The sequence below is a fragment of the Palaemon carinicauda genome, chromosome 15 (assembly GCF_036898095.1).
Source record: "Palaemon carinicauda isolate YSFRI2023 chromosome 15, ASM3689809v2, whole genome shotgun sequence".
NCBI classification, from domain to species: Eukaryota; Metazoa; Arthropoda; class Malacostraca; order Decapoda; family Palaemonidae; genus Palaemon; species Palaemon carinicauda.
Genome location: NC_090739.1, coordinates 34,421,820 through 34,446,819, shown reverse-complemented (window position 1 = coordinate 34,446,819; position 25,000 = coordinate 34,421,820). Strand labels below are relative to the sequence as shown.

The following is a 25,000-nucleotide window of genomic DNA, read 5'->3' as shown; positions in this document are numbered from 1 at the left end:
TTTCCCAAGCAGTTCTCTCTTCTTTGGTGATACTCTGTACGCGTGTTGACGGACTGGGCGTGCATCTCCCACGTCCACATCATGCTCCATTACATTTGTCCGGCTGGGAACATCAGGAAACAGCACTGCGTACTCTTCCACTAAAGCTTGGACATCCTCTTGCTGCTGGGGAGCTAGGTGAGAGACCTTGGTCTTGAAGTCTCTGAGAACCTCCGAATTCTTAAGTCGGGCTTCGAGTGGCATGCCCTTGAAACTGGTTTTTTCCTCTTCTTCCCCAGAAGTATCCTGTTCTTCCTCCTCTTCTTCACCTTGAGGGTTCTGTTCTTCCTCCTCTTCTGTTTGCTGTACCTGTCTCCTTATTACTGATACATGAACAGGCCCAGTGACTGGTGATGGGTTTTGGGCAGTGGCATTACCACTGGTATTCCGAACAACATATGGTTTCATCATGTTGACGTGACACACCTGGTGTTCCTTTCTTCGGTCCGGTGTCCCTACCACATAATCCAATTCGCTGAGCTTCTTCACGACCTTATATGGCCCCTGGTACTTGGCCGCTAAGGGACTACCAGGCACAGGTAGAAAGATGAGCACATCATCTCCTACTTGGAATTGTCGTGCTTCTGTCCTGTTTGCTTGGTCATACCAGGCTTTCATTTTTTCTTGAGACTTCTTCATTTCTTCATGAGCCAATTGGCAGACCTCGTGCAAGCGTTGTCGGAACTTCACCACATAGTCTAGCACATTAGTACTTTGTTCCTCATGGGTCCATATCTCCCTCAAAAGTTTGAGAGGTCCACGCACTTGATGTCCAAAGACCAGCTGGAAGGGGGAAAACCCCAGAGATTCTTGCCATGAATCTCGGATAGCAAACAACAAGAACGGCACGCCTGTGTCCCAATCTCGTGTTGTCTGGTCTTCACAGTATGCACGTAATGCATTTTTGAGCGTGCCATGAAACCTTTCCAAAGCACCTTGAGACTGTGGGTGATAAGCAGAGGACATTATGTGCTGCACTCCTAACTCCTTAAGGGTGCCTTCAAAGATTTTCGACATGAAGACACTACCTCTGTCAGTTTGAATAACCTTTGGTAACCCGAATGTGGTCACGAACTGTACCAGAGCCCGCGACACATTGGGACTCGTCGCTGTCCGCAACGGGTACGCTTCAGGGAAGCGCGTCGACGCACACATTAGCGTCAACAAATGGGTGTTTCCCTTCTTTGTCTTTGGCAGAGGTCCGACAATATCCATGATGATCTTGGAGAAGGGTTCTTCCACCACTGGGATGGGTTGCAATGGTGCCTTTCGATGATTTGGATCCTTTTTACCTATCACTTGGCACGAGTGACAACTACGGCAATATTCTGCAACTCCTCTGTTCAAATTTGGCCAATAAAATTCCCGGGAAATTTTCTCACGCGTTTTGCGTACTCCTAAATGTCCTCCCATTGGTTGTTCATGAGCCAACCTTAAAATCTCCTCTCGATACTGTGGTGGCACTACCACCTGATATAGAATGGTCCATTCAGCATCAGCAGGCACTTTCTTAGGCCGCCATTTGTGCATTAGGACATCATCCTTTAAATAGTAACCAGAGGGTTCAGCCTCGAGTTCGCTCAGGGATCCAGCTTCATCCCTTATCCTTGCAAGTTCTGAGTCTTGTTTCTGAGCCTCAATGAGCGACTCCCTCGAGTATTCTGAACGTAATAAACCAGGCTGCACCACTCTCCTGAGCATTTGGGGAAAAGTACCCACAAGCACTCCGGTAGGAACATTATCTCTGTCCTTTTTCTGTTGAGTGGTACTAGCACGGGTAATAGCACATGCTGGATATTCATTTTGTTCAATCTTCACCTCCCCTTCATTCTTGTCAGCATGAATTTGACATGATGCTGTGCAACATCGTTGTCCAGCTATGTCATTTCCTAACAATAACTGTACCCCTTGCATGGGTTCCTCATCCACCAAAGCAACTGGAAATGTACCGGAAATAAAAGAAGAGCTTACAGTCACTGCATATAAGGGCAATTCCTCTCTTCCCTTAATGTAGCGAACCATGACAGTTTCTCCCAAGGTGGACGATTCATCGAAGGGTAAGACTGCTCTGTGCAAGACAGTCTGCTCAGCTCCAGTATCACGCATAATCCTTATCTGTACAGGCTTGGTACCTTGGTCCTGCAGAGACACAGATCCTGCATGAATGAAGGCTTCCTGTCCTTGCCTTATGGCCATGTCTCTCTTCTTCATCATCCCTTGGCATGATGTCTGTCTTCTCATAACCTCATTAACATTAAGTGCTTGGTCGTCCCTCTTGTGATTTTGATTAGAGAACTTCTTTCCCCCTGGTCCATAATTTCCTTTGAGCCAGCAGCAGCTAACGTCATGTCCGAGTTTGTGACAATAGGAACACTGTCTTACTTGGGGAGCCGAAGGGTAGGCTCCATTGTTCTTACTTCCAGTGTTTTTAGCACTGCCATGTGTAGGGTTTCCGCCTACTCCTTTCTCTGATGGAGGATACGATGGTGCCGGCCCCCTGGGGCTCCAATTACCCCGAAATGGCCTGGAAGGCTGGTTTGGCTGAAATGAAGGAGGGCACCATCTTGAGCCAGAAGAGCCCCTGATCTTTTCCCTCAGTGTATACTCATCTGCCAGTATAGAAGCCTCATCAGGGTCAGTGATATGTCGATCTTCGATATATTGCCGAGTGGCTGGTGGCAACATTAGCAGAAACTGTTCTAATCCCATGAGCTCCATTATCCTGTCGAAAGTCTTGTTATTTCCAAGAGAGGCCTCCACCCACCTGTCACGGCTAATCTTCATTTGTCTCCAATATTCTGCATAGTTTTCTGATCCTTTCCTCAAGTTCCTGAACTTCTGGCGATAAGCCTCAGGCACAAGTTCGAAAATTTTCAAGATCCAGGCCTTTACCCGGCGATAATCGTGTGCAACAGGGTCGGATACCGCATTGTACGCATCCACTGCTTTCCCGGTTAACTTTATGGGCAACAGGCGAGCCCAGGCGTCCTCTGGGATCTGGTGACTTTTCAGTACTCTCTCAAACGACAGGAAGAAGCCTTCAGGATTCTTTTCATCATAGGATGGAAGGAGTCCTGCCATATCTTTTTCTGAAAATCCTCCCATGGGTTGTGCCCTTGGGGGTCTTGAATCCTGACCTTGTCTCCTCAACTGAGCTCGCAGTGAGTCAATTTCGAGCTCAGCTGCTCTAAATTTCATTCTCGTACTCAACGACTCTTCTGACCTCTGAACTACTTCATGAGATTCAACTTCAGCTGGACTTGAAGTTCGGTAGGCAGTCTGGCTTGATGACATGGCTGATGGTAACATTGGCACTGCTGCTGCTCCTCCCATAACAGAGTGTTCTCGGGTTATGGAGTGATCTTCGTCCCTATCTTCAATTGCTATCTCCAACTCACGCTCTTCCTGACGCCTATTAAATTCTCTCTCTAAGGCCTCTAGAATCTGTTGTTTTCTATCTGCATTTTGGATATAATCTGCACGTGAGCTCACTTCAATTAGCTCTGCTGGGAAGAGTTGCCTTAACAAAAAGTCATTCGGTTCCTCTAGGAACCTAGAAACTCTATCTGAATTTTCGTCTCCCATGACTGAAACGATAGAACCTTGAACCTTGAACCTTGAACCTTGAACCTTGAACCTTGAACCTTGAACCTTGAACCTTGAATGTACTTACTGCTGCTTGATAAAAGAAAGAGAGAAAGAAGAGAAAAAAAAATCAAGACTTCTGGTCAGCCAATTTTACACTATGAAATCAACAGAACACAACAAATCAGGTTGCATAACAACCGAGATCAAAGATCACCACACTGATTTCGAAATCAAATTTCCGACAAACCGAAGAAACTCCGAAACAAAAACTGTTTCCGGAGCAATTAGCAAAAGCTAAAACAAACTATATTCCAACATAAAAGAAAATGAACAAAAGTTACGTAAAAAAAAAATATCCCGGACACAGGCCCCCACTTTAAAGATGTGACGTAATTGTGCAGATTACGATCTTTAAAGAAAGCATCAATCGGACTCTTCACATGACACAGTGACTTCGTGTCAATCCAGAGTGACTAATTGACACTCAAAATTCTTGTATATGACTGAACCTGTTAATATTATTAACGGTTCAAAAACACCCGAGCTCAATCATTTATTTTGGAGCTGCACCTCGTTGGAATAGTTTTAATTCGTGTAGGAACAATTTGGTTTCAACCTTAGTCTAACTCACGGACAAAAGAAACTCTGTTGTAATAATCGAAATACAATAGTTTAATTTTAAGTCAAACAAAAAAAAAAGGAAATGATCGTAAACCTCTTAAGGAGATAACTTACAATTGACAAATAAAGCAAAATGTGTTTTCGAGTTTATGGTTAATAAATCGAGAAATGATTACAGTAAAAAAAACGAAAAGACAAAACTAAGCTTAATTCTCTCTAGCAATCCAAATACATTCAGATGCACAAATAACAATAAAAGAAAGAAGGTATCACTTAATTTCTATTTTCCGAAATCACTCAGTAAAATAAACTGCAGAACACAAATGTCAAATGAATAATTATGGTAAGAAAAGTGCACGGGTGATCCCGTAAACAAATGAAAATAATGTTGGCAATCTGTCTATGTGCCCCCGACAACAAAAGAAAAAAAACCCTCACTTCGCACTTCAATTTTTATACAACAACAAAAAAAAGAAACTGTTATTACTTGACCTAAGAAAACTTGTAACATAAAACAAGAAAAAACAAAATGATGTTGGTTGCGAAGAGGGTATCACATTATTACGAGAAACTAATCCCCACAATTATCCCTCAGCTTCACTCCCTTGGAATTCCCATCCATGCAACCCTTTTCAACTTTTGGCACTTATTTATTCTCCCTCGCACAGGTGTCAGTACTTATCTTAAAAAACTTCGGCACATCAAGTGTTCTTTGGGACGTCAACGCAGATGGTTCCTTTCTTCGTCTTGAGGGTGTTCTTTGACTCAGACGGAGTTCGAGCCTCTTGGAGGTTTCAGGGGGGGGAGAGCCTGTCCTGGGGGACGCAGGCACTGGCTGCTGGGAAGAGTTGTTTCTTGTATGGCCTCCGGACTGGAACTGGTTTCTTCTACCCTCACAGCCTTAGGCTCCGCAGTGAAGATTTTTTTTGGGCCATCCCCTTTTTCTCTTGATTGGGTAATCTTGACTTCCAAGGGCAGTCTTCATCTTTTGAGGGCCAATGGCATCTTGTGACCCCTCCTTATTTTTCCGCGTGTTGGCCAATCATGACCAGGGGTCTTCTTCTTTGTGGACTTCGATGCCCCGGTCTATGAGAACCTTTATTCTCACATCTGGCGTATCTCTGTGGCTGACCTGGGAAGAGGTAAGAATTAAGCGCCTGACAAGTTAATGGCCAAGGAGGTCTCTGTAACGCAATCCAGACCTCCTTTGTTAGTTGAGGCTTGTTCTTAAGTTACATAGACGAGGAAATCCATGAGAGCAAGCTGTTTACCAAGAAAAACAAACTAAAAGAATTATGACTGTTAAGTTGTCCTTTGGAGGGTAGAACTCCCTCGCACAGGACTTCACAATATATATATATATATATATATATATTTATATATATATATATGTATATATATAAATATATATACTGTATATATATATATATATATACTGTATATATATATATATATATATATATATATATATATATATATATATATATATATCTATATATATATATATATATATATATATATATATATATGTACATATATATATATATATATATATATATATATATATATATATATATATATATATGTGTGTGTGTGTGTGTGTGTGTGTCTTGGTCTTGATACAACAAGATATTATGCATCCTATGTTACATGAGCCATGGATCTGCTGTTATTGTCAAACCAACAGTGCAGGAGGTGTAAAGAAATCATAGCTTTGCGCCACTTAAAATGGTCTGAGATCTTGGTAACGGGATAAGTTTCCAGCCAGTTGGAAGGGGCCTTCCTCCCACCTAAGGATGAGTCTCCTTTGTGAAGGATAAAGATTTGTATTTGTACTGGAACAATGACAAATTTGGAGATAATTTTTAATTTTCCTAACTATACAAACCTGAGTCCTTTACTCATACTTTTTTACCATAATTTACCCCCTAGAAAGTCCCAGCTACAATCAAAGTAACTATTCAGTGAGCAGGCAGATAGGCAGGGTTTCCCCTCTCCCGGCCAGGTAACTACCAGCCACCTGTTTGCACCTCTTTGTAAAAGTTTTAACTGCTGTATTCTCCAGCCTCGTTGTTATATCTCCCAATGTAAAGGATGAAGGTTTGTATAGATGGGAAAAACACGAATTGTCTCCAAATTTGTCATATTTTGATGTCCTATTGCAATTTCTTGGATTTTTTTTTCAGCTGAAAGCGTTGAAACGTGGTTTGATCGCCTTCGCCAAGCTGAAAGAGAACTTAGTGCTACGATAACTCGCAAATTTGATGATGCTGTTAAGAGAGAAGACATGGCTAGTGTTGACAGGTTTTTCAAATTGTTTCCACTACTGAATAAACATGAGGAAGGTCTTAAGAAATTTACAACTTATCTATGTGCTGAAGTAAGTAATAAACATGGCATTATTTTAAACGTACCTTACTGGAATACCGTATTGAATACATGAATTTGTACTCCCTGGTAGTTTTTAGAATGGTAATTTAGTTTTTCTTTAACTCCTTCATTGTGAGGCACGAGCTCCCCCCTTCTATAGCACCATACGAGATTTATCACCATGGGATATGAATGCTCACTTATTCCATGATAAACCACTGTATATTTCCTGTAATTATATTACTGCAGATAACAATATAAATTTTTCAAAAGTTTAATTTTATTCTATTGTATTTTACACTAAATAACAGAAAAACATGACACTTTAATATACTAGTACTTTTTTTAAGTATTCTTTATATTCCATGTGAAGTGCTTAAAAAAAATAAAGTTTCAGAAATCTTTTTTGTTATATTATTTTATGTGCAATTCTCTGCATAAAACAGCTTTACGGTATATTCATATTAATATGATTATTTGATTGTGTAATAATTCCACGAAAACAACTCATTGGTAATGGACCTTGTGTTATAAATAAAAGTAAAGAAAATATCTCTTGGTTTCTTTTGGCAAAAAAGTCTGCTATAATGTGTAATTGTATGACATACGATTAATAAAAACTTATCTTCTGATGACAAAAAAAAAAAAAAAAAAAACTGCTATTTCTGAGAAAGAGAGAATATGCACTATAATTTTTATCTTCAAAAAAGTTATGCAAAGGCTCATTCTATATTTTATATTAGCCTAGTCTATAAATATATAAAAGAGAGAGAGAGAGAGAGAGAGAGAGAGAGAGAGAGAGAGAGAGAGAGAGAGAGAGAGAGAGAGAGAGAGAGAGAGAGAGAGAGAGAAAGAGAAAGAGAAAGAGAAAGGAGTTTAAAATTAGTTCATGAGAGAGACACACTTACTTGAGAGAGACTTAATATAACTTTAGTTCATGGGAGAGACACTCGTACTCAAGAGAGACGTAATATAAATTTAGTTCATAAGAGAGACACTCTTACTTGAGAGAGAGAGAGAGAGAGTGGCGTAATATAAATTTAGTTCATGAGAGAGACATTCGTACTTGAGAGAGACTTGATAGATTTAGTTCATTAGAGAAAACTGTTCATTTGTAATTCTTGGTTTATAATTTGGTAACCCAACGTTACTTGTGACACAGGTTCTCATTGATCTATTGTTTTTGGTATTTCAAGGGCCTGGAATTAGGAAATGTCCGGTTCATTCTTACATGTCAAATACTGCGTAGAATGTCAATACAGTAAATGGGAATACATGTAATTACAGTAGGATAAATATTTTTTGCAAAAACAATGAACAATACTAATACTGTATGATATATGTATATAAATTTATTTATATATATATATATATATATATATATATATATATATATATATATATATATATATATATATATATATATATACACACACATTGTTTATATGTATAAAATACATGAAGATAATATTATTTTGTGGAGATGATTATGAAAATAAGGAAGGAAACAAGAAAAAAAATGTTGTCGTCTCTCTTGTCTGCAGCTATCAGGGTTACAAATGTGATCAGTGCTACCAATATGGAGGAAATTTCCCAAGTGTCTCAGTTGGTGGTGGGGTGAGATGTAAGGATAGTTACATCTCTAAACTGGGTGGTGTCTGGGGGTTGGTGAGAGTAAGGGTTTATGTAGAGAATGTCCCCGTTGGCCAATAGTGGTGTGATTATGCATGGTAACACAAAAACACACTAAAATAGTGATTACCTAATAAAAAATGAGAAAGGCTAGAATCCCAGTCTTTGTTGGTTGGCTGAAGAAAAAGGGAGGGGCTAAAATCAAGGGGAGGAGCTATTTTTAGTGAAGTATCCTTCGGTGCAATAAATGACCATATGTTGTACTCTTTGGTAGGATAAACAAATGATTTTAACTTCAATAAGTTTATATTTGTAAATGACATTTCTGGTACTTTATGTACCATTGTACCTGGCATGTTTTGACACACAGTGTACCTCATAATAGGGGAGGGGTTAAAAAAAGTGACTTATGTATGTTATAAAGTGTATCTGATATAATAATGAAATATTATTTTTGGATTGAATTTTTAAGATGTCCAGAATATAAATAAAATATCTTTAAATTTACTCAGCTTAATTAGATGAGTTTTTCTTCTTTTAGATTCAAGAGAAAACTGCTCAGAATCTAACAAAGGCCCAAAATCTTGGCCCAAAAGAAAAGCGTTCACATGTCATTTGGGCTGACACCATAACTTTACTTTTTGAGGGAATTGCAAGAACTGTTGAAGTCAGGCAGCCAATTATTGAAACATATTATGGTTAGTATTTTTCATTTTTCATTTAGTTGTCTTTTTCTATGTTTTTTATATGATCTTTATACTGTATTGTTTTGAAGTTTCATACTTGAAGCCACATTGGGGTTACCAATTATAGTTTGCTACTGTAAGATGTTACCAAAGGCTCTTAGCAGTATCCCTTCCTGGGCCACAGCTTTTGCACCTGCTCGATCAGATTAGACCTTTTACTTTCATGCCCTTTTTGTATCTCCCTGCTTACAGGTAGTAGGTTGGCCAGGGCACCAGCCACCCGTTGAGATACTACCGCTAGAGAGTTATGGGGTCTTTTGACTGGCCAGACAGTACTACATTGGATCCTCCTCTCTGGTTACGGTTCATTTTCCCTTTGCCTACATACACACTGAATAGTCTGGCATATTCTTTACATATTCTCCTCTATCCTCATACACCTGACAACACAGATTACCAAACAATTCTTCATCACCCAAGGGGTTACTGCACTGTAATTGTTCAGTGCCACTTTCCTCTTGGTAAGGGTAGAAGAGACTCTTTAGCTATGGTAAGCAGCTCTTCTAGGAGAAGGACACTCCAAAATAAAACCACTGTTCTCTAGTCTTGGGTAGTGCCATAGCCTCTGTACCATGGCCTTTCACTGTCTTGGGTTAGAGTTCTCTTGCTTGAGGGTACACTCGAGCACACTCTCCTATCTTATTTCTCTTCCTCTTGTTTTGTTAAAGTTTTTATAGTTTATATAGGAGATATTTATTGTTGTTACTCTTCTTAGAATATTTTATTTTCCTTTTTTCCTTTCCGCACTGAGCTATTTTCCCTGTTGGAGCCCCTGGGCTTATAGCATACTGCTTTTCCAACTAGGGTTGTAGCTTAGTAAGTAATAATAATAATAATAATAATAATTAGCTGTCTAATTTTTGTAACTTCATTCCAATTTACTGTATTCTTCTCTTTTGATAACATCTTGTTTGGCACATTGTAGCTGGTAAAAAATATTCATTGTAGTATCCCATTGGTTCCTAGCTGCATTACATTCACATTTATTCCTACAGGGATACAAACCATCGCACTTAGATAGGAATATAATTTTAGCAAAGCTGGAACTTTTCTGTTAAATTTTATAATGAGATGGTGGTAGTTACTGTCAGAGGGTGGGTTAGCCAGGCCCACCTGACAATCCACTGAGCAGCCACTTTTGACTTTAGCTGCTGAATAATGCTGACGTACTCTGCATCTTGACTTGTCTAATTTAGTCTTTTCTTCTTTATCCATACAGTAGTGTGTTTGATGTTGCTGTTTGCTTGTGATGGAGATCCATGTGCAGACATGCTTGTCTGCTCTTCTTGCCCGGCAGACTTGTCATGCCCATTGAGTCATCTGCAACTCCCGACGGAAATCCCGAAAGAACTCCCTCAGCGACTCTTACAGACACTTCTGAACATCTTTCACAAAGCTGTATATTTACTGTGGCTTCACACTTGGAGACTATCCAGCTCCTCCATGCTCATAGAGTCCTTTCTGCAACAAGATGCGAAAAGGATGTCTGAATACCTGCATAGATCTTTTGCTTTGGCTGTCCAAGCCAAGTAGACTGTAGTTTGTATCATGGAAGGGGTATCCCTCCCCTCGATGCCACTATTCCAGCATTAGAGAAGTTCTTTGTTTATCTTCGGGAGGAAAGCTTCTCTCGTGGTCTGCAATGAAGGGCCACCGCTAGTCCTTGAGCCTCGCCTTCAGACCAAAAGGAATTAACCTTTTCTCCATGTCAGCATTGCCCATCCTCATACAGAGTTCTGAGACTACAGACCCTTAGTCGGAAGGGAGACCTCCACGGGGCATGGTTCGCGTATTTCGCTCCCCAAAGGGTGCCACCTACGACCCAGGACTCCAAGCAGCAAATATTCACCTTACCTCGAGGACAGGTCTCCTGCTCGTGTTGGCTTTGACCAAGAGAGTTGGCGAACCCCATGACCCGCCCTTAATGTTTCTCATTTACGGCAATGGACCAGGTAATACTCGACCTCGTTTCTGGCAGCTCAGATCCCAAAATCCAAACCCTTAGTTCTGGGAGTGATTGCAGCATGATCAATGATCCAGATCAACGGTTTCTATGCCAAAGAGAAACTGGAGTCCCTACCCCAAGGAAACTATAAGAGCTCGCCCCCTAGTGTCAGCACTCTTCAGCATCTTGGGGAAGGTCAAGAGAAGGATCATCAAGACCACGTTCTCTGCTTGGATTCGCAAGCTCTTGGACCAAGCATTGAATCCTGATTCTTCTGTTCATAGAAGAGCCCGAGAGCTCATAATGTTAGGGGCAGGAGTACGCCCTGGCATTTTATAAGACTACTCTGTGTCGTAGGCCTTGTCAGCAGGCATGTAAAAGCGCAAATGACCTTCACCGCCCCCTTCCTGTAAGATGTGACCCCACAAGAACTTGGGGACGTTCTCCATTGATCCTGTGGTTGTTACACAATAAATGGTTTAAAAACCTCAGGCTCCTTGATGGACAAATAGCAGATGAGGGAGGGCAGAGTTTAACCATGGTTAAGTCTGGGATGAATGACCAGGAATGACTGCCTCTGGTACTCTGCAAAGCTGACCTCCGCTGTCTGCAATTAGAACCCATTCCTTTGTGTAACCTGGTAAAGTATAGATAAATATACTCGTTACGTCCCCAAACCCCCTGGCAAGGTAGGATTGGTTAACGTCCATGGTACCCTTGGAAAAATCTGATGACTCGGAGAACTCTTACCTGGACCAGTCACAGTGCTAGTATAATAAGCACGCAGCTTGTGTAGGCCACTGACCCTGCGTAGCACAGTATTTAGTGACTTGTAAGGGTTCCTACCAATTACGTGTAGAACACGTACGGAGAAAACACGGTCAAATGCCGATAAGCCAGAATGGTGTGGACTTCCACCCTCCTACAAATATTGAGGATTTGTATTAGTGAAGGAACAAATGACAAATTTGGAAGTGATTTGTATTTTTCCTAATGATACAAACATGGAGCTCTAGGTAAGGATTGGTTACCTTTTAAACTAGTCTTGAGTGGTTGATAAATTTATTAATCTAGATTCTTACTTTTCCATTTCTATCCTTCACTATCCCACCTTTGTCAAAGTGTGTGAATCAGTAATATGACTATCAGGGAAGTTTCATAAAAATAAGCAGAATTTTAATGATTACATTTATTTCTATATTCGCCTGATGTTCATGTACGTAGCCCTCTTCCTCCTCACTGATCAGTGATGTATTATGTCATATCAATACAGTACTTAGTAGGCATCAACCACCACATAGGATGGTGGTTCCCAGGGATGGAAGCATTTTGCAAGATGTTGACACAGCTTCAAATAGAAGCAATATAAACAGTGGAATATAAAAGTAAATCTTATTAAAATCAGGAATTTTTGTTAGAGGTTGGAAAGTTAATGGTTTCAATGATTAAAGAACTATATGATAACTACCTGGTAAGTATTGAAATGATAAATGTTATTGAAATTTCATTGTTCCATTACTCTACTGATTTATTCTTGCAAGTGTTTGTTTTTTAGGTCCTGGCCATTTGTCGTTAGTGTTGGAAATGCTGCAAAGAGAATGTGACCGTCAAGCTGGAAGAATTGTGTCAGAAATGAGAAGACACAGGCGATTAGATGCTGTTGTATCAGCTGTCAGAGATTCAATAAGGTTAGAATAAATATTCTTTCGTGGAATTTGACTGTAAATCCCATGAAGTTATTGACTCTTGGCACAAGGTAACAGTTAGAATAATTTTTTATCTGGAAGCATATGTTCATTACTGCAGTCTTAATGATTTTGCATAGAATTTTCTGCTAGATATTATAATTTACTTCAGGGTACAAGACCCTTTGTTTAATATCATATACTAATGTGACAGGTCATCCTGAACCATTTGACCTTCCATGGTTCTTATTCTATCTGTTATCTTTTTATGTTTTGTAAATTTTTATATTTTTTAAGGAATGTGCATACTACAGGATGTTACCCAGGCTAAGGTAAACAATGCTGGGATATTTTGGAAGTATTAAATAATACTGCTGAATTATATTTACTTCTTTTACAAAACGGGCCAACCTGCAATTTTATTGTGTTGCACTGAAAAAGTATGGTGCAGTAATACAGTATTGTTGCTATTTTGCAAACACCTTTGCTTCTTTCGGAGTTGTATGATACAGATTTATGTGTTCAACTGTTGGTATTCACTCTTTTATACCTATAGTTTTACAGCTTTTTTTATAAAGGTAGTACAAGTTACCCCTCGTTTAACAATGGGATTCGTTCCAGCAAACCCGTCATTAAGCAAATTTTTCCCACAATAATACATGGTAAGTTTGTCTAATGTTAACTAAAGGTCACCAACCTTTTTTTTCATTTTCTAACTAATTTAACTGTTTTTACTTAAAATAAATAACTGTATTAACTATGCAATATTATATATGACAACCGTGAGATTAAGAATGAAATTAACATCGATAAATCGTTAGTTGTGGTGAGCCATTCCTTGCTTCGTATGGCGAAAGAAAGGTAAACAAAAACAGAGCATTCCATTTCATCGCTGATATATTCTCTCTCTCTCTCTCTCTCTCTCTCTCTCTCTCTCTCTCTCTCTCATACAATACTTACATATAGCAGTAAAAAATCAAAATGTTTGCTTAAAAAGTGTATTAATTACAACACAAAAAAACTATACCCTGCATAAGTCCATTTTCAATTGTAGCCTCAAACTTGGCCTTCTATTTTGTCAGGACACCAGTATTTTTAACAAACAACATTATTACATTCTATAGAATTTATTTTTTTAAATAGTTAATTGCGCTGCAATTAAAAATTTTTGTACTTTTGTTTTAAATTTTAGGTACATTCTAATAATAAAGTATTGCTGACTTTATTTTTAGTTTTACGTTTGGTTTTGTTCAGTTGATCTTTAGCTGCCACTCGAGAATATGCGCAAATATGAATAACAAAGAGTATTCTTTATATAATTTCTTACTCAAAACATCTTTATAGTGAATATTACATAAGCCCCATTGTGTTATAAGCTATTATAGTTTTCATGCAGTTCATTTACAACTATTATTAATTATTGTCACTTATTTCATCTCATAGTTCAAATTTCTTATTTTGTATGAGTAGATAAAATGTTCTAAACATTTTATGTGAATTTGTGCATTATATATTATTATAAATGCTAGTGACAGCTTGCATGAGAGACACTCATTCTTACTTTGACTTTAATTTCACATTTTTTCCTGAGGTCAAAAGGAGGGAGGAGGGGTTGAAGCAACCGGCATGATGCGACTTTTCAGACTTTTCATTTTTATATATATATATATATATATATATATATACACAGTATATTATGCGAGAATTTGGTCGATCAATGACCTCGTATAAATGGAAAATCGCATATTTTGAAACACAACTAATAGAAATAATTATATTTGGGCCATGGCAACCAGCAACTTGCCTATTCAAACGTGTTTACCACCCATTTCCAATACTTTCTATATACTATACTGTATTATTTTATACTATCGAATTGTTTTTGTAAATAAATCAAACATTTAATATACTTTAAAGTTCTAATAACTTGAAAAAAAGGTTAAAGTTACAACCAGGATGTGTGTAGACACCGTATATTTCTCGTTATAACAGGACCCAAAATACAGACAAATTTTAATGTTTGTCATATCTTTTGTATAAGACAACTGGTGAATAGCAAAACCATCACTGTATAGAGTAGCTTATGTTGTATCATTGAAAATCCTAAATTATCAAAATAAAGGAGATTTCATATCACGAGTTTCCTAAACACGCCAAAAAGCACAATGAAAAATGACGACCATTGTTTTGTTTACGTTTATTTCTGATCATAACGAAGAAACGAACGCATTTACACATCTTTGTATAGGTTAGTTTTATAAGATGATTTTGTTATTACCAATGTTGTTCTACTTAATTTTTTTAGAACTTTGAAATAAATGAAAAAAACGTTTTCCTTTATGACGCCGCCTGAAACGGAAACCTTCCATTTGTTTACTGTACGCTCCATCTTCGATCATAATAAACAAACGAACGCATTAAACACACATGATCAAAGTGATAACTATTGATATTAAAAGCATTTAGTAAACATTATGTTATTACAAATATTTTACTTACCGTATCCATATAAATTCCTAAAATCGTAGCAAAGCAGGAAAACTTTTTTCATACGTTTATCAATAATAGCAAAGAGCCGCTGTTAACAGTATGGTAATTTACGATAATTCTAAACTGTTACGAAAGATAATTGTCCTTTCCATATTCAAAATACTTTTCTTAGCTGCAGTTATAAGTCAACTTGTACCCACCTCAATTATGGAACCATTTGGAAAAAAAGGTAAAAGAAGAAAGTCCCAGGCCGGTTTTTAAAGTCATCGAACAATTAGGTTACCGCTAGAACGTTCGATATGATAGAGAAGGTGCGAGATTGGAGAAGTAAGGAAAATTGAATCATGCTTGATTTTTGATAAAACTGAACTTTGTGAAACAACAAAGATTTCATTTGTTAGAGAGACAGAGAGGTAAGAAATGAGGGGGTTAGTGAAAGGTATCCTAGAGAGAGAGAGAGAGAGAGAGAGAGAGAGAGAGAGAGAGATGATGATTTTAAATGTAATAAACAATAAATATGATAGGTTATAAGACATTGGTGCTTATGTAATATTACCTGTACTGTATAGATGGTTTGAATAAGTTAAGAAATGGTATAAACAATGCTTTGTTATTGTATTCTGTTAGAAACCAAAAATAAATTATAGGGGTACGAGTTGCAAAAGAAATGGAAAGCAAAACTGTTTCCTTATAAGGATTACAGTTAACGTAAATATTTGTGTCCGACTGTGGGGAATAGCCATTTGGTCGTTAGCTTGACTCGAAGCTTTACCTATTTTTCGTAATAAATTAAAAGTAAATAACTTAATGCTACTTAGTATGGTAACTATTAGCGTTAATGATAAGTAAAATGAATAATAAAATTAAACATGAATTAAATGACTTAAATTAGTAATTGCCTAATAGGCCTTAAGTTCGCGCGTGCGTAATATTTACCATTCAAAGGTAAGAAGTAAATTACCTCCGAGGTTACCACAGCCACGGCGAACAGTTCCAATAAAAAGTACTGAGTGGAAAGGCCGGCATTTTCATAGAATATTAACTGTGAACAAAACTAAACGTTCAATACCCAGAACTACGACAATTTTGGAAGACTTCAACATCTACCTTGTGATGAGTGAACTATATTATTATGTATCTTAGGACATGTCTAGGGAAAAGGGTAATGTAGGGCAATATCACATAGTATTACTATGGATCTACTATTTGATGTAAGTTGTTTTGAGTTTTGAGTAATTGTTTTGTTTATTAAATATAAATAAGGTTGGAATTAAAGTAAATTCCAATAATTCGTACGCTCATATTCTTGAGAGCGAGAGCTAGACATCAGCTGATCTGATCACAGCCAAAAGTTAAACAAAAATAAGTCGGCAATACTCGATTTATAAAACATTAACGAAATTTAAAACAGAAGTACAGGGTTTTCTTAAAGCACAATTAACTTTTTAAATAGTAGCAATTTTCTAGAATAAAGTGAAGTTTCCTAAAAATAGTGGTTTGCTGACGAAATCGGATGTCATATTTTAAGCTACGATTGAAATGGATTTATACTCGGTTTAATAATTTTGTTTTATATTTAATTGACGCTTTTTAATAAAACCTATTTTGGGTTCTTCATCCACAGAAGTTTTATTCCAGCTGTGACCAAGTTGTGGAATGATCTTCCTAATCGGGTGGTTGAATCAGTAGAACTTCAAAAGTTCAAAGTTGGAGCAAATGCTTTTTTGTTGACCAGGCGGACATAGTCTTTTTATAGTTTATTTATGACATATTTGTTTTTGATGTTGTTGATAGTTTATTATATGATATGTCTGTTTTGACGTTGTTTCTTATTTTAGAATGATTTATTGTTAATTTATTCTCTTCATTTATTTATTTCCTTATTTCCTTTCCTCACTGGGCTATTTTTCCCTGTTGGAGCCCCTGGGCTTATAGCATCCTGCTTTTCCAACTAGGGTTGTAGCTTGGATAGTAATAATAATAATAATAATAATAATAACACCGGAGAGAGAGAGAGAGAGAGAGAGAGAGAGAGAGAGAGAGAGAGATCAGCTGTTGTAATCGAATGCCTTGTTTTTGTTTCTTGTACCACTTGAAGCGAGGAAATGATCACCGCAAGTAATAATAGTCATGTTAATTTAATTCTTAAACTCAGGTTGTAATATGTGAACTAAGATTTTATTTCTTACACACACAGAGAGAGAGAGAGAGAGAGAGAGAGAGGGAGATTGATTTGAGTCTCTCTCTCTCTCTTGGAGAGAGGATTTTATAATTACACCTTGTACTATACAAAACAAATCATTGTAAAGCAAATCTATACTGTTTAGAAGATGACAAAATATTGCCGACTTGTTACCGAAATTTACGCTATTCACTGCCGACAAACGAACCCAGCTTACGTGTGAAAACCTTGAATACCCACAGGGAAAACTAAAGCTTTTATATATTCTATACTAAATAAAAATAATGCTTGAATATACCTTCATTAACAATACCATTAAAATTATCGAAAGGTTAGAGAAAGATAAAGATTGCCGAGAATGTAACCACAATTCTGTTTACATTTTGTCAGCTGGGTTCGCATAGTTAAAAGTTGATTTCATTGTTGATATGGAATTTTATCCTTTAAGAGGCTATTTATTATGAAATCATGTTAATAAAATGTAAGATAAATATCGTTTGGTTACATTTATTATCAAGCACTGTATTTAGGGCAACCAATATACCTAAAAAGACAATAGATTTGATATATTTTGTAGTGCTTGACTTGCAGACTTTGAACAGCTTTGCAGAAACAATTTTTTTTTTTTTAAACTACCGGCCGTATAAATGGGGAATCGCATAATTCGAACACGCATGATTCGGGACCCTACTGTATATATATATATATATATATACATATATTTATATATATGCATATATATCTATATATATATATATATATATACTGTATGTAGGTATACATATTATTATTATTGTTGTTTTGTTGTTATTACTACCACTTGTAAAGCTACAACCCTAGTTGGAAAAGATCGCCACAATAGAATCTTGAGTAGGCAGATTGGGTTAAATTTTGTGAGCTAAGTGAAATCGAGGGGAGTGCAAAACAGTTTGAAAGTATTGATGATGCCATAGACTTACTGAATGGAACTCTCCATACATCAGGAATTAATTCCATTCCCAAAACCACTGAATTATTTGAACGACGACCAATCCCGTGATGGTCTTGAGAATTAATGGTCTTGCACAGAGCCACCAGAAAATCTCTGACTAGATTGCGTAGACGCCGTACTGAGGAAAATTTTAAATATTTAACTTAGCCGGTGAATATATAATAGCTGCAACTCTGCGGCTCGACAGAAAACACACTCAAAAAACTCGCGAGCGATCGCTATGAAGGTTGCGGGTGTGCCCACCAGCGCCAACTGTCGGCCAGATACCACTCTTGTATGTAAACAAAACCTTCAATTCTTCTCTGTCGACGTTGACGACAAGACGTATCAATACTCGCTGTAGAACCTGGAGTTTTCTCAACATATTTGGTGAAGTACTTCATTTTGGTTTGAGCTTTCGCAGTGCAGGTGTTTTATCTTCATCTTAAATCTTGAACTTGTTTTTGGATAGATTTAATTTTTGATGATAAAGAGAGTATGGACTTTCTTTGACTTTTAAATGGCCGACCCTTCCCTTAGACGGAAGTGTGTTTAGGCTTTTAGCAATTATCTTATCACGTTATAAATTAATTATAGATTTTCCTCTATATATTTTATATCTCAACCGCCTTTATTAGGCCTCTTCGATTAGCTTTCCATTTATAATAAACATCAAAATAAATTTTAATGATTTGTTTATATGCGACCTTTCCTGAGAGTAGGCGGTCCTAACTTGGAAACCGAAGTTAAACAACGTTGAGCCCTTTCAATCGTAAATAGCTTTTAAAGAGCTAATGATTTAAAACTTATTAAATGAATATTTTTTAATAGATATTTTATGAAAGATTTTCTTTGAATAGTCTTCGTACTGTTTCAAAGATGAACTAACGTTTAGTTATTTATGCTACGCAGTTTGCGCTCTATCGTTACGATAGAGAGAGAGTATCACGGTTTCACTTTGCAGAAAGAGTAAATCGATTCTGACGTTTTGTTCATTCTTCTTTCAAAGCTTAAATGTTTTAAATTCTATTTTAAAGGAACTTTTTAATTGAAAAACCTTTCAGTTTTTTCCTTTGGTCAAATAACCTGTTTTTTTGACGAAACATAAGTGGGCTCTTCTCTTAGGTGCGAAATCAAGAGAGAGAGAGAGAGAGAGATAGAGACGGAGGGAGAGAGAGGAGAGAAAACGTTCCGATCTTTATCTCGTCCCAAGCGGGTAACGTTGTTCTCGAGTTACTCTCGTCCCTAGTATTTGTACGGGGAGAAAGGATAAAACGTTTTTTTTAGTTTTTTATTCTCGTCCCAAGGCAATGTACGGTGAGAGATTGAAAACGTAGTTTTGAATGAACTAGTGTTTAGTCTCTTCCCCAGCCACTGATTTTTTTTTTATCTTAAAATATGTTTACTGTTTTTTGCTGGTATTAATGTGCTTGCATTATACGACTGATTTCGCAATTACAACCTTTTGATGAGGGTAGAATTGCGTGCTTCAGGTAGAAATCAGTTTTTTTTCATACCTAATGTGAATTGTTAAAAAATTCGATTTCAGTGAAATAAGTGCAAAACAGAAAATCGTAGTGATAAAGTGATATTGCGAAAAGTGTTATCAGTGTTGCGACCGAGGGTTCGTCTGTTCGTGCCTTTCGTTCGCCTAGTCCGGGACCTCTTGCAAGCTCCCAAGCCCAGGGGAGAAGTAATGTCGTACGATTGGGTTCGAGAGGCCTTGATCAGCGAACAGACGTTCCCTCTATGGTATCGGGTGTATCTTACCAAGATCACCCCTACCATAAGGCGAGAAAGACGATTTTCTCCTCGTCATCCGAAGGCTTTTCGCATAAGAAACCGTGGAACAAGGTTTCGAGGCCCTTTAAGCGAAAGTCAGTCCTTTCAGGACAGGTCCAGCGTCCTGGTTTTAACCATTAGGACAGCTCTGACCCTATGCAGTCATCGGAAGACTGCTCGCCGCCTAACAAAAGCGTAACACAGACTCCGAGAGTCTTTTTGTAGGCAAGGTTTTGCGGTCACAGACGTTACCCTCGTCTCTTACCGCAACCATTCCCGTTGATCCTAAATGGGTTGTACGGCAAGACATGCAGAATAAGCTTGCCTCCCTTATGGAAGACTATTCTGCCGATAAGTCCGTTGAGCCTAGCCGTTTATCTCATCGAGATCCTGGCTTTCAGCCACCCTAACGTTCCTTTGTGCGTCCTGTTGACGTTGGCGTAGCCAAGTCACGTCAGTCAGGTTGTTTAGAACCACACTCGATGCGGTCTCGTGTGGATTTTCAGCCACATTTGGACGTTAGGCCACTTGCTGATGCTCCTGTTGACGTTCAGGACGTTCGCTAACAATCGGAGTTGACTTGTTTTGACGCTGAGCGTCAACCTCCGCATTCTAGAGTTGTTTTGACTGCTCAGTCTAGGCGGTCAAAGCAGTCTCGAGTGGACGCTGTGCGTCCTCACGCACCTGTTGTTGTTGACAGTTCACAGACTGTCAAGCAGTTACATGACGTTGCGTCCTGGTCTCTCGCACCTGTTGTTGTTGACAGTTCACAGACTGTCAAGCAGTTACATGACGTTGCGTCCTGGTCCGCTACTAATGCACCAGTGCGTGTGGACTCTGCTTGTAAAGCATTGCCACCACGGTAGGTCTCTACCTTGCTTGAGACTCAGCTATTATCGGACAAGGTTCCTTCAGATGAGGAAGTTGCTGTTCCCCCTCCTACTGATATTCCCTTGAGGACTCTGTCAGACGGAGAGGAGCCTAAAGCTGCTTAGCCCTCTATGGATTTTAAATAAATCATGCTGATTTTTAAGGTTCTTTGTCCGGATCTTTTTGTAACTGCTGCTCCTCGTTCGCCTAAACGTCAGAGCTTACACTAGGCCTAGCTACTTCGAAGCCGTTGTTTTATAAGCTAGTGCTCTCTCGCTCTTCTAAGAGAGCTTTACGTTTGCTAGGCGACTGGTTTATCACCAGGAGGAGTTTGGGGGAGACAGCCTTTGCTTTCCCTTCTTTTAAACTGGCTTATAGAGCGAGAGTCTGATATGACACGAGAGAAGTTCTCGGCTTGGGAGTTCCTGCCTCTGCCCAGATAGACTTCTCAAACCTCATAGACTCTCCCTGGCGCCTGGCCATGAGACGCTCCAAGATTTTACAGGTCAACTTCACAGCTGTTTTCGAGCCTTTGAAGTTTTGCTGTACAATTATGTCATGCATAAACAAGGCTTTCAGGGATGGCTCCAATGATCTGACAGCCACGTTCTCTGCAGGAACAAGTCCCTCAGGGATGGCTCCATGATTTGGCAGCCATGTTCACTGCAGGAGTACGTAAGAGGCAAGTGCGCTCAATGTGTTCATTGTCAAGACAAACTTCACGATGAAGTCTACCAGGCTGTCTTGACAGCATTTATGGAAGGCGACTGGATGGTCTCTCTCGACCTTCAGGAGGCATACTTCCACATTCCTATACACCCGGATTCCCAACCGTTTCTGAGGTTTGTTTACAGGAATGTGGGGTACCAGTTTCGAGCCCTGTGCTTTGGCCTCAGTCCTGCGCCTCTCGTGTTTAGGAGGCTCATGAGGAATGTGGCAAAATCCCTCCATCTATCGGGGATCCGAGCCTCCCTGTACTTGGACGACTGGCTTCTCAGAGCATCGTCCAGCCTTCGCTGTCTGCAGGATCTACATTGGACGTTGAGTCTGGCCAGGGAGTTGGGACTTGTGGTCAACCTAAAAGTCCCAACTGATCCCATCCCAGATTATTCTATATTTGGGGATGGAGATTCGCAGTCAAGCCCTGCTCGAAGTCCAACTAATGCTGAAAAGAAAACGTTTATTCAGTCAGGAGTTGGAACAGTCTCATAGGGACTCTCTCATCCCTGGAGCAGTTTGTCTCACTAGGGAGACTACCCCTTCTGCCTCTCCGGTTCCATCTAGCCTCTCACTGGAACTAGGACAAGACATTAGAGACGGTATCATTCCCAGTCTCCGAACCAATAAAGGCATGCCTGGAATGGTGGGACAGCAATATCAGTCTGAGAGAGGGACTATCCCTAGCAGTCAAGAACCCAAACCACGTGTTGTCCTCAGACGCGTCGGGTTTGGGGTGGGGTGCGACCCTGGACGGTCGGGAATGCTCGGGTCTGTGGACCTAGAGTCAGAAGAGCATGCACATCAACGGCAAGGAGCTATTAGCAGTCCACTTGGCCTTGATGATATTAGAAAGCGTCTTCGAAACTAAGTGGTAGAGGTCAACTCAGACAACACCACAACTTTGGCGTACATCTCCAAGCAAGGAGGCACACACTCCTTCACGCTGCTCGAGATCGCAAGGGACCTTCTCTTATGGTCAAGAATTCGAGGCATCTCCCTGTTGACGAGATTCATCCAGGGGGACTTGAACGTCTTGGCAGACTGTCTCAGTCGGAGGGGTCAGGTGATACCCACGGAATGGACCCTCCACAAGGACGTGGGCAAGAGTCTTTGGGCTACTTGGGGTCAACCCACCATAGACCTCTTTGCCTCCTCGTTGACCAAAAGGTTACCAATCTTTTGCTCTCCAGTCCTAGATACAGAAGCAATCTACATAGACGCGTTTCTACTGGATTGGTCTTTTATGGACTTATATGCATTCCCACCATTCAAGTTAGTCAACAAGGTACTGCAGAAGTTCGCCTCTCACGGAGGGACAAGGTTGACGTTGGTTGCTACCCTCTGGCCCGCGAGAGAGTGGTTCACCGAGGTACTTCAATGGCTGGTAGACTTTCCAAGAAGTCTTCCTCTAAGGGTAGATCTGTTACGTCAGCCCCACGTAAAGAATGTCCATCAAAGCCTCCCCGCTCTTCGTCTGACTTCCTTCAGACTATCGAAAGACTCTCAAGAGCTAGAGGCTTTTCGAAGGAGGCAGTCAGTGCGATTGCAAGAGCTAGGAGAGCTTCTACCATTAGAGTATACCAGTCGAAGTGGGAAGTCTTTCGAGACTGGTGCAAGACAGCATCTGTGTCCTCGTCCAGTACCTCTGTAGCCCAAATCGCAGATTTTCTTTTACATCTGAGAAAGGTTCTCTCCCTTTCAGCTCCCACGATTAAGGGCTACAGGAGCATGTTGGCTTCGGTCTTTCGACATAGAGGCTTAGATCTTTCCAACAATAAAGATCTCCAAGATCTCCTTAAGTCTTTCGAGACCTCTAAGGAACGTCGTTTGGCAACTCCTGGATGGAACTTAGACGTGGTCCTAAGGTTCCTCATGTCAGACAGGTTTGAGCCATTACATTCAGCCTCCCTGAAGGATCTCACCCTCAAGACACTTTTCCTAGTGTGCTTGGCTTCGGCTAAAAGGGTCAGTGAACTTCATGCCTTCAGTAAGAACATTGGCTTTTCTACAGAAAAAAGCCACTTGTTAACTTCAACTTGGTTTCCTGGCCAAAAATGAACTGCCTTCTCGTCCTTGGCCTAAATCTTTTGATATTCCTTGCTTATCAGAGATCGTAGGCAACAAACTGGAAAGAGTATTATGTCCTGTTAGAGCTCTTAAGTTCGATTTAGCTCATACTAAGTCATTACGAGGAAAATCTGAGGCATTATGGTGCTCAGTTAAGAAACCTTCATTGCCTATGTCAAAGAATTCTTTGTCATATTTTATCAGATTTTTTTAATACGAGAAGCTCATTCTCACTTGAATGAGAAAGACCGATGTTTGCTTAAGGTTAAGACGCACGAAGTTAGAGATATAGCAACCTCCGTGGCCTTCAAGCAAAATAAATCTATGCAAAGTAGTATGGACGCGACTTTTTGGAGAAACAAGTCAGTGTTCGCGTCATTTTACTTAAAAGATGTCCAGACTCTTTACGAGGACTGCTACACACTGGGTCCATTCGTTGCAGCGAGTGCAGTAGTGGGTGAGGGTTCTACCACTACACTTCCCTAATTCCAATATCCTTTTAATCTGTCTCTTGAAATGTTTTTAATATTGTTTTATGGGTTGTTCGGAAGGCTAAGAAGCCTTTCGCATCCTGGTTGATTTGGCGGGTGGTCAAAGTCATTTCTTGAGAGCGCCCAGATTAGGGGTTTGATGAGGTCCTGTTGTATGGGTTGCAGCCCTTGATACTTCAGCTCCTGGGAGTCTGTCAGCATCCTAAGAGGATCGCTGGGCTCCGTGAGGAAGACAGACTTACAAGGCAGAGTAATCGTCTAAGTCAACTTCCTTACCAGGTACCTATATATTTTGGTTTTGTTATATTGATAACTGTCAAAATGAAAAAACTCTTAGCTTATACGCTGTAAACATAATTAACTCTGGTCTCTACCCACCGCCTTGGGTGTGAATCAGCTATTATATATTCACCGGCTAAGTTAAATATTTAAAAATTATATTTTAATTATAAAATAAATTTTTGAATATACTTACCCGGTGAATATATAAATTAAATGACCCTCCCTTCCTCCCCAATAGAGACACAGCGGGACGAGAAGAATTGAAGGTTTTGTTTACATACAAGAGTGGTATCTGGCCGACAGTTGGCGCTGGTGGGCACACCCGCAACCTTCATAGCGATCGCTCGCGAGTTTTTTGAGTGTGTTTTCTGTCGAGCCGCAGAGTTGCAGCTATTATATATTCACCGGGTAAGTATATTCAAAAATTTATTTTATAATTAAAATATTTTGATAATATACAAAAAGTTTAGAGCATAGTTCCGTCGTGCCATTAATGAAGCTAGGCGCCAATCTTTGGTAT

General features: G+C 39.3%; 1 protein-coding gene across 1 annotated transcript in view; it reads left to right on the top strand.

Moving 5' to 3' along the window:
• The window catches only part of Cog4 (conserved oligomeric Golgi complex subunit 4), a 204,862-nt gene that overhangs the window by 58,396 nt on the left and 121,466 nt on the right, over nucleotides 1–25,000 (top strand). The window contains exons 5-7 of the mRNA XM_068388278.1: nucleotides 6,435–6,628; nucleotides 8,792–8,948; nucleotides 12,497–12,629. Of these exons, the coding sequence (XP_068244379.1) occupies nucleotides 6,435–6,628; nucleotides 8,792–8,948; nucleotides 12,497–12,629 (484 nt within the window). The remainder of the gene's footprint in view (nucleotides 1–6,434; nucleotides 6,629–8,791; nucleotides 8,949–12,496; nucleotides 12,630–25,000) is intronic.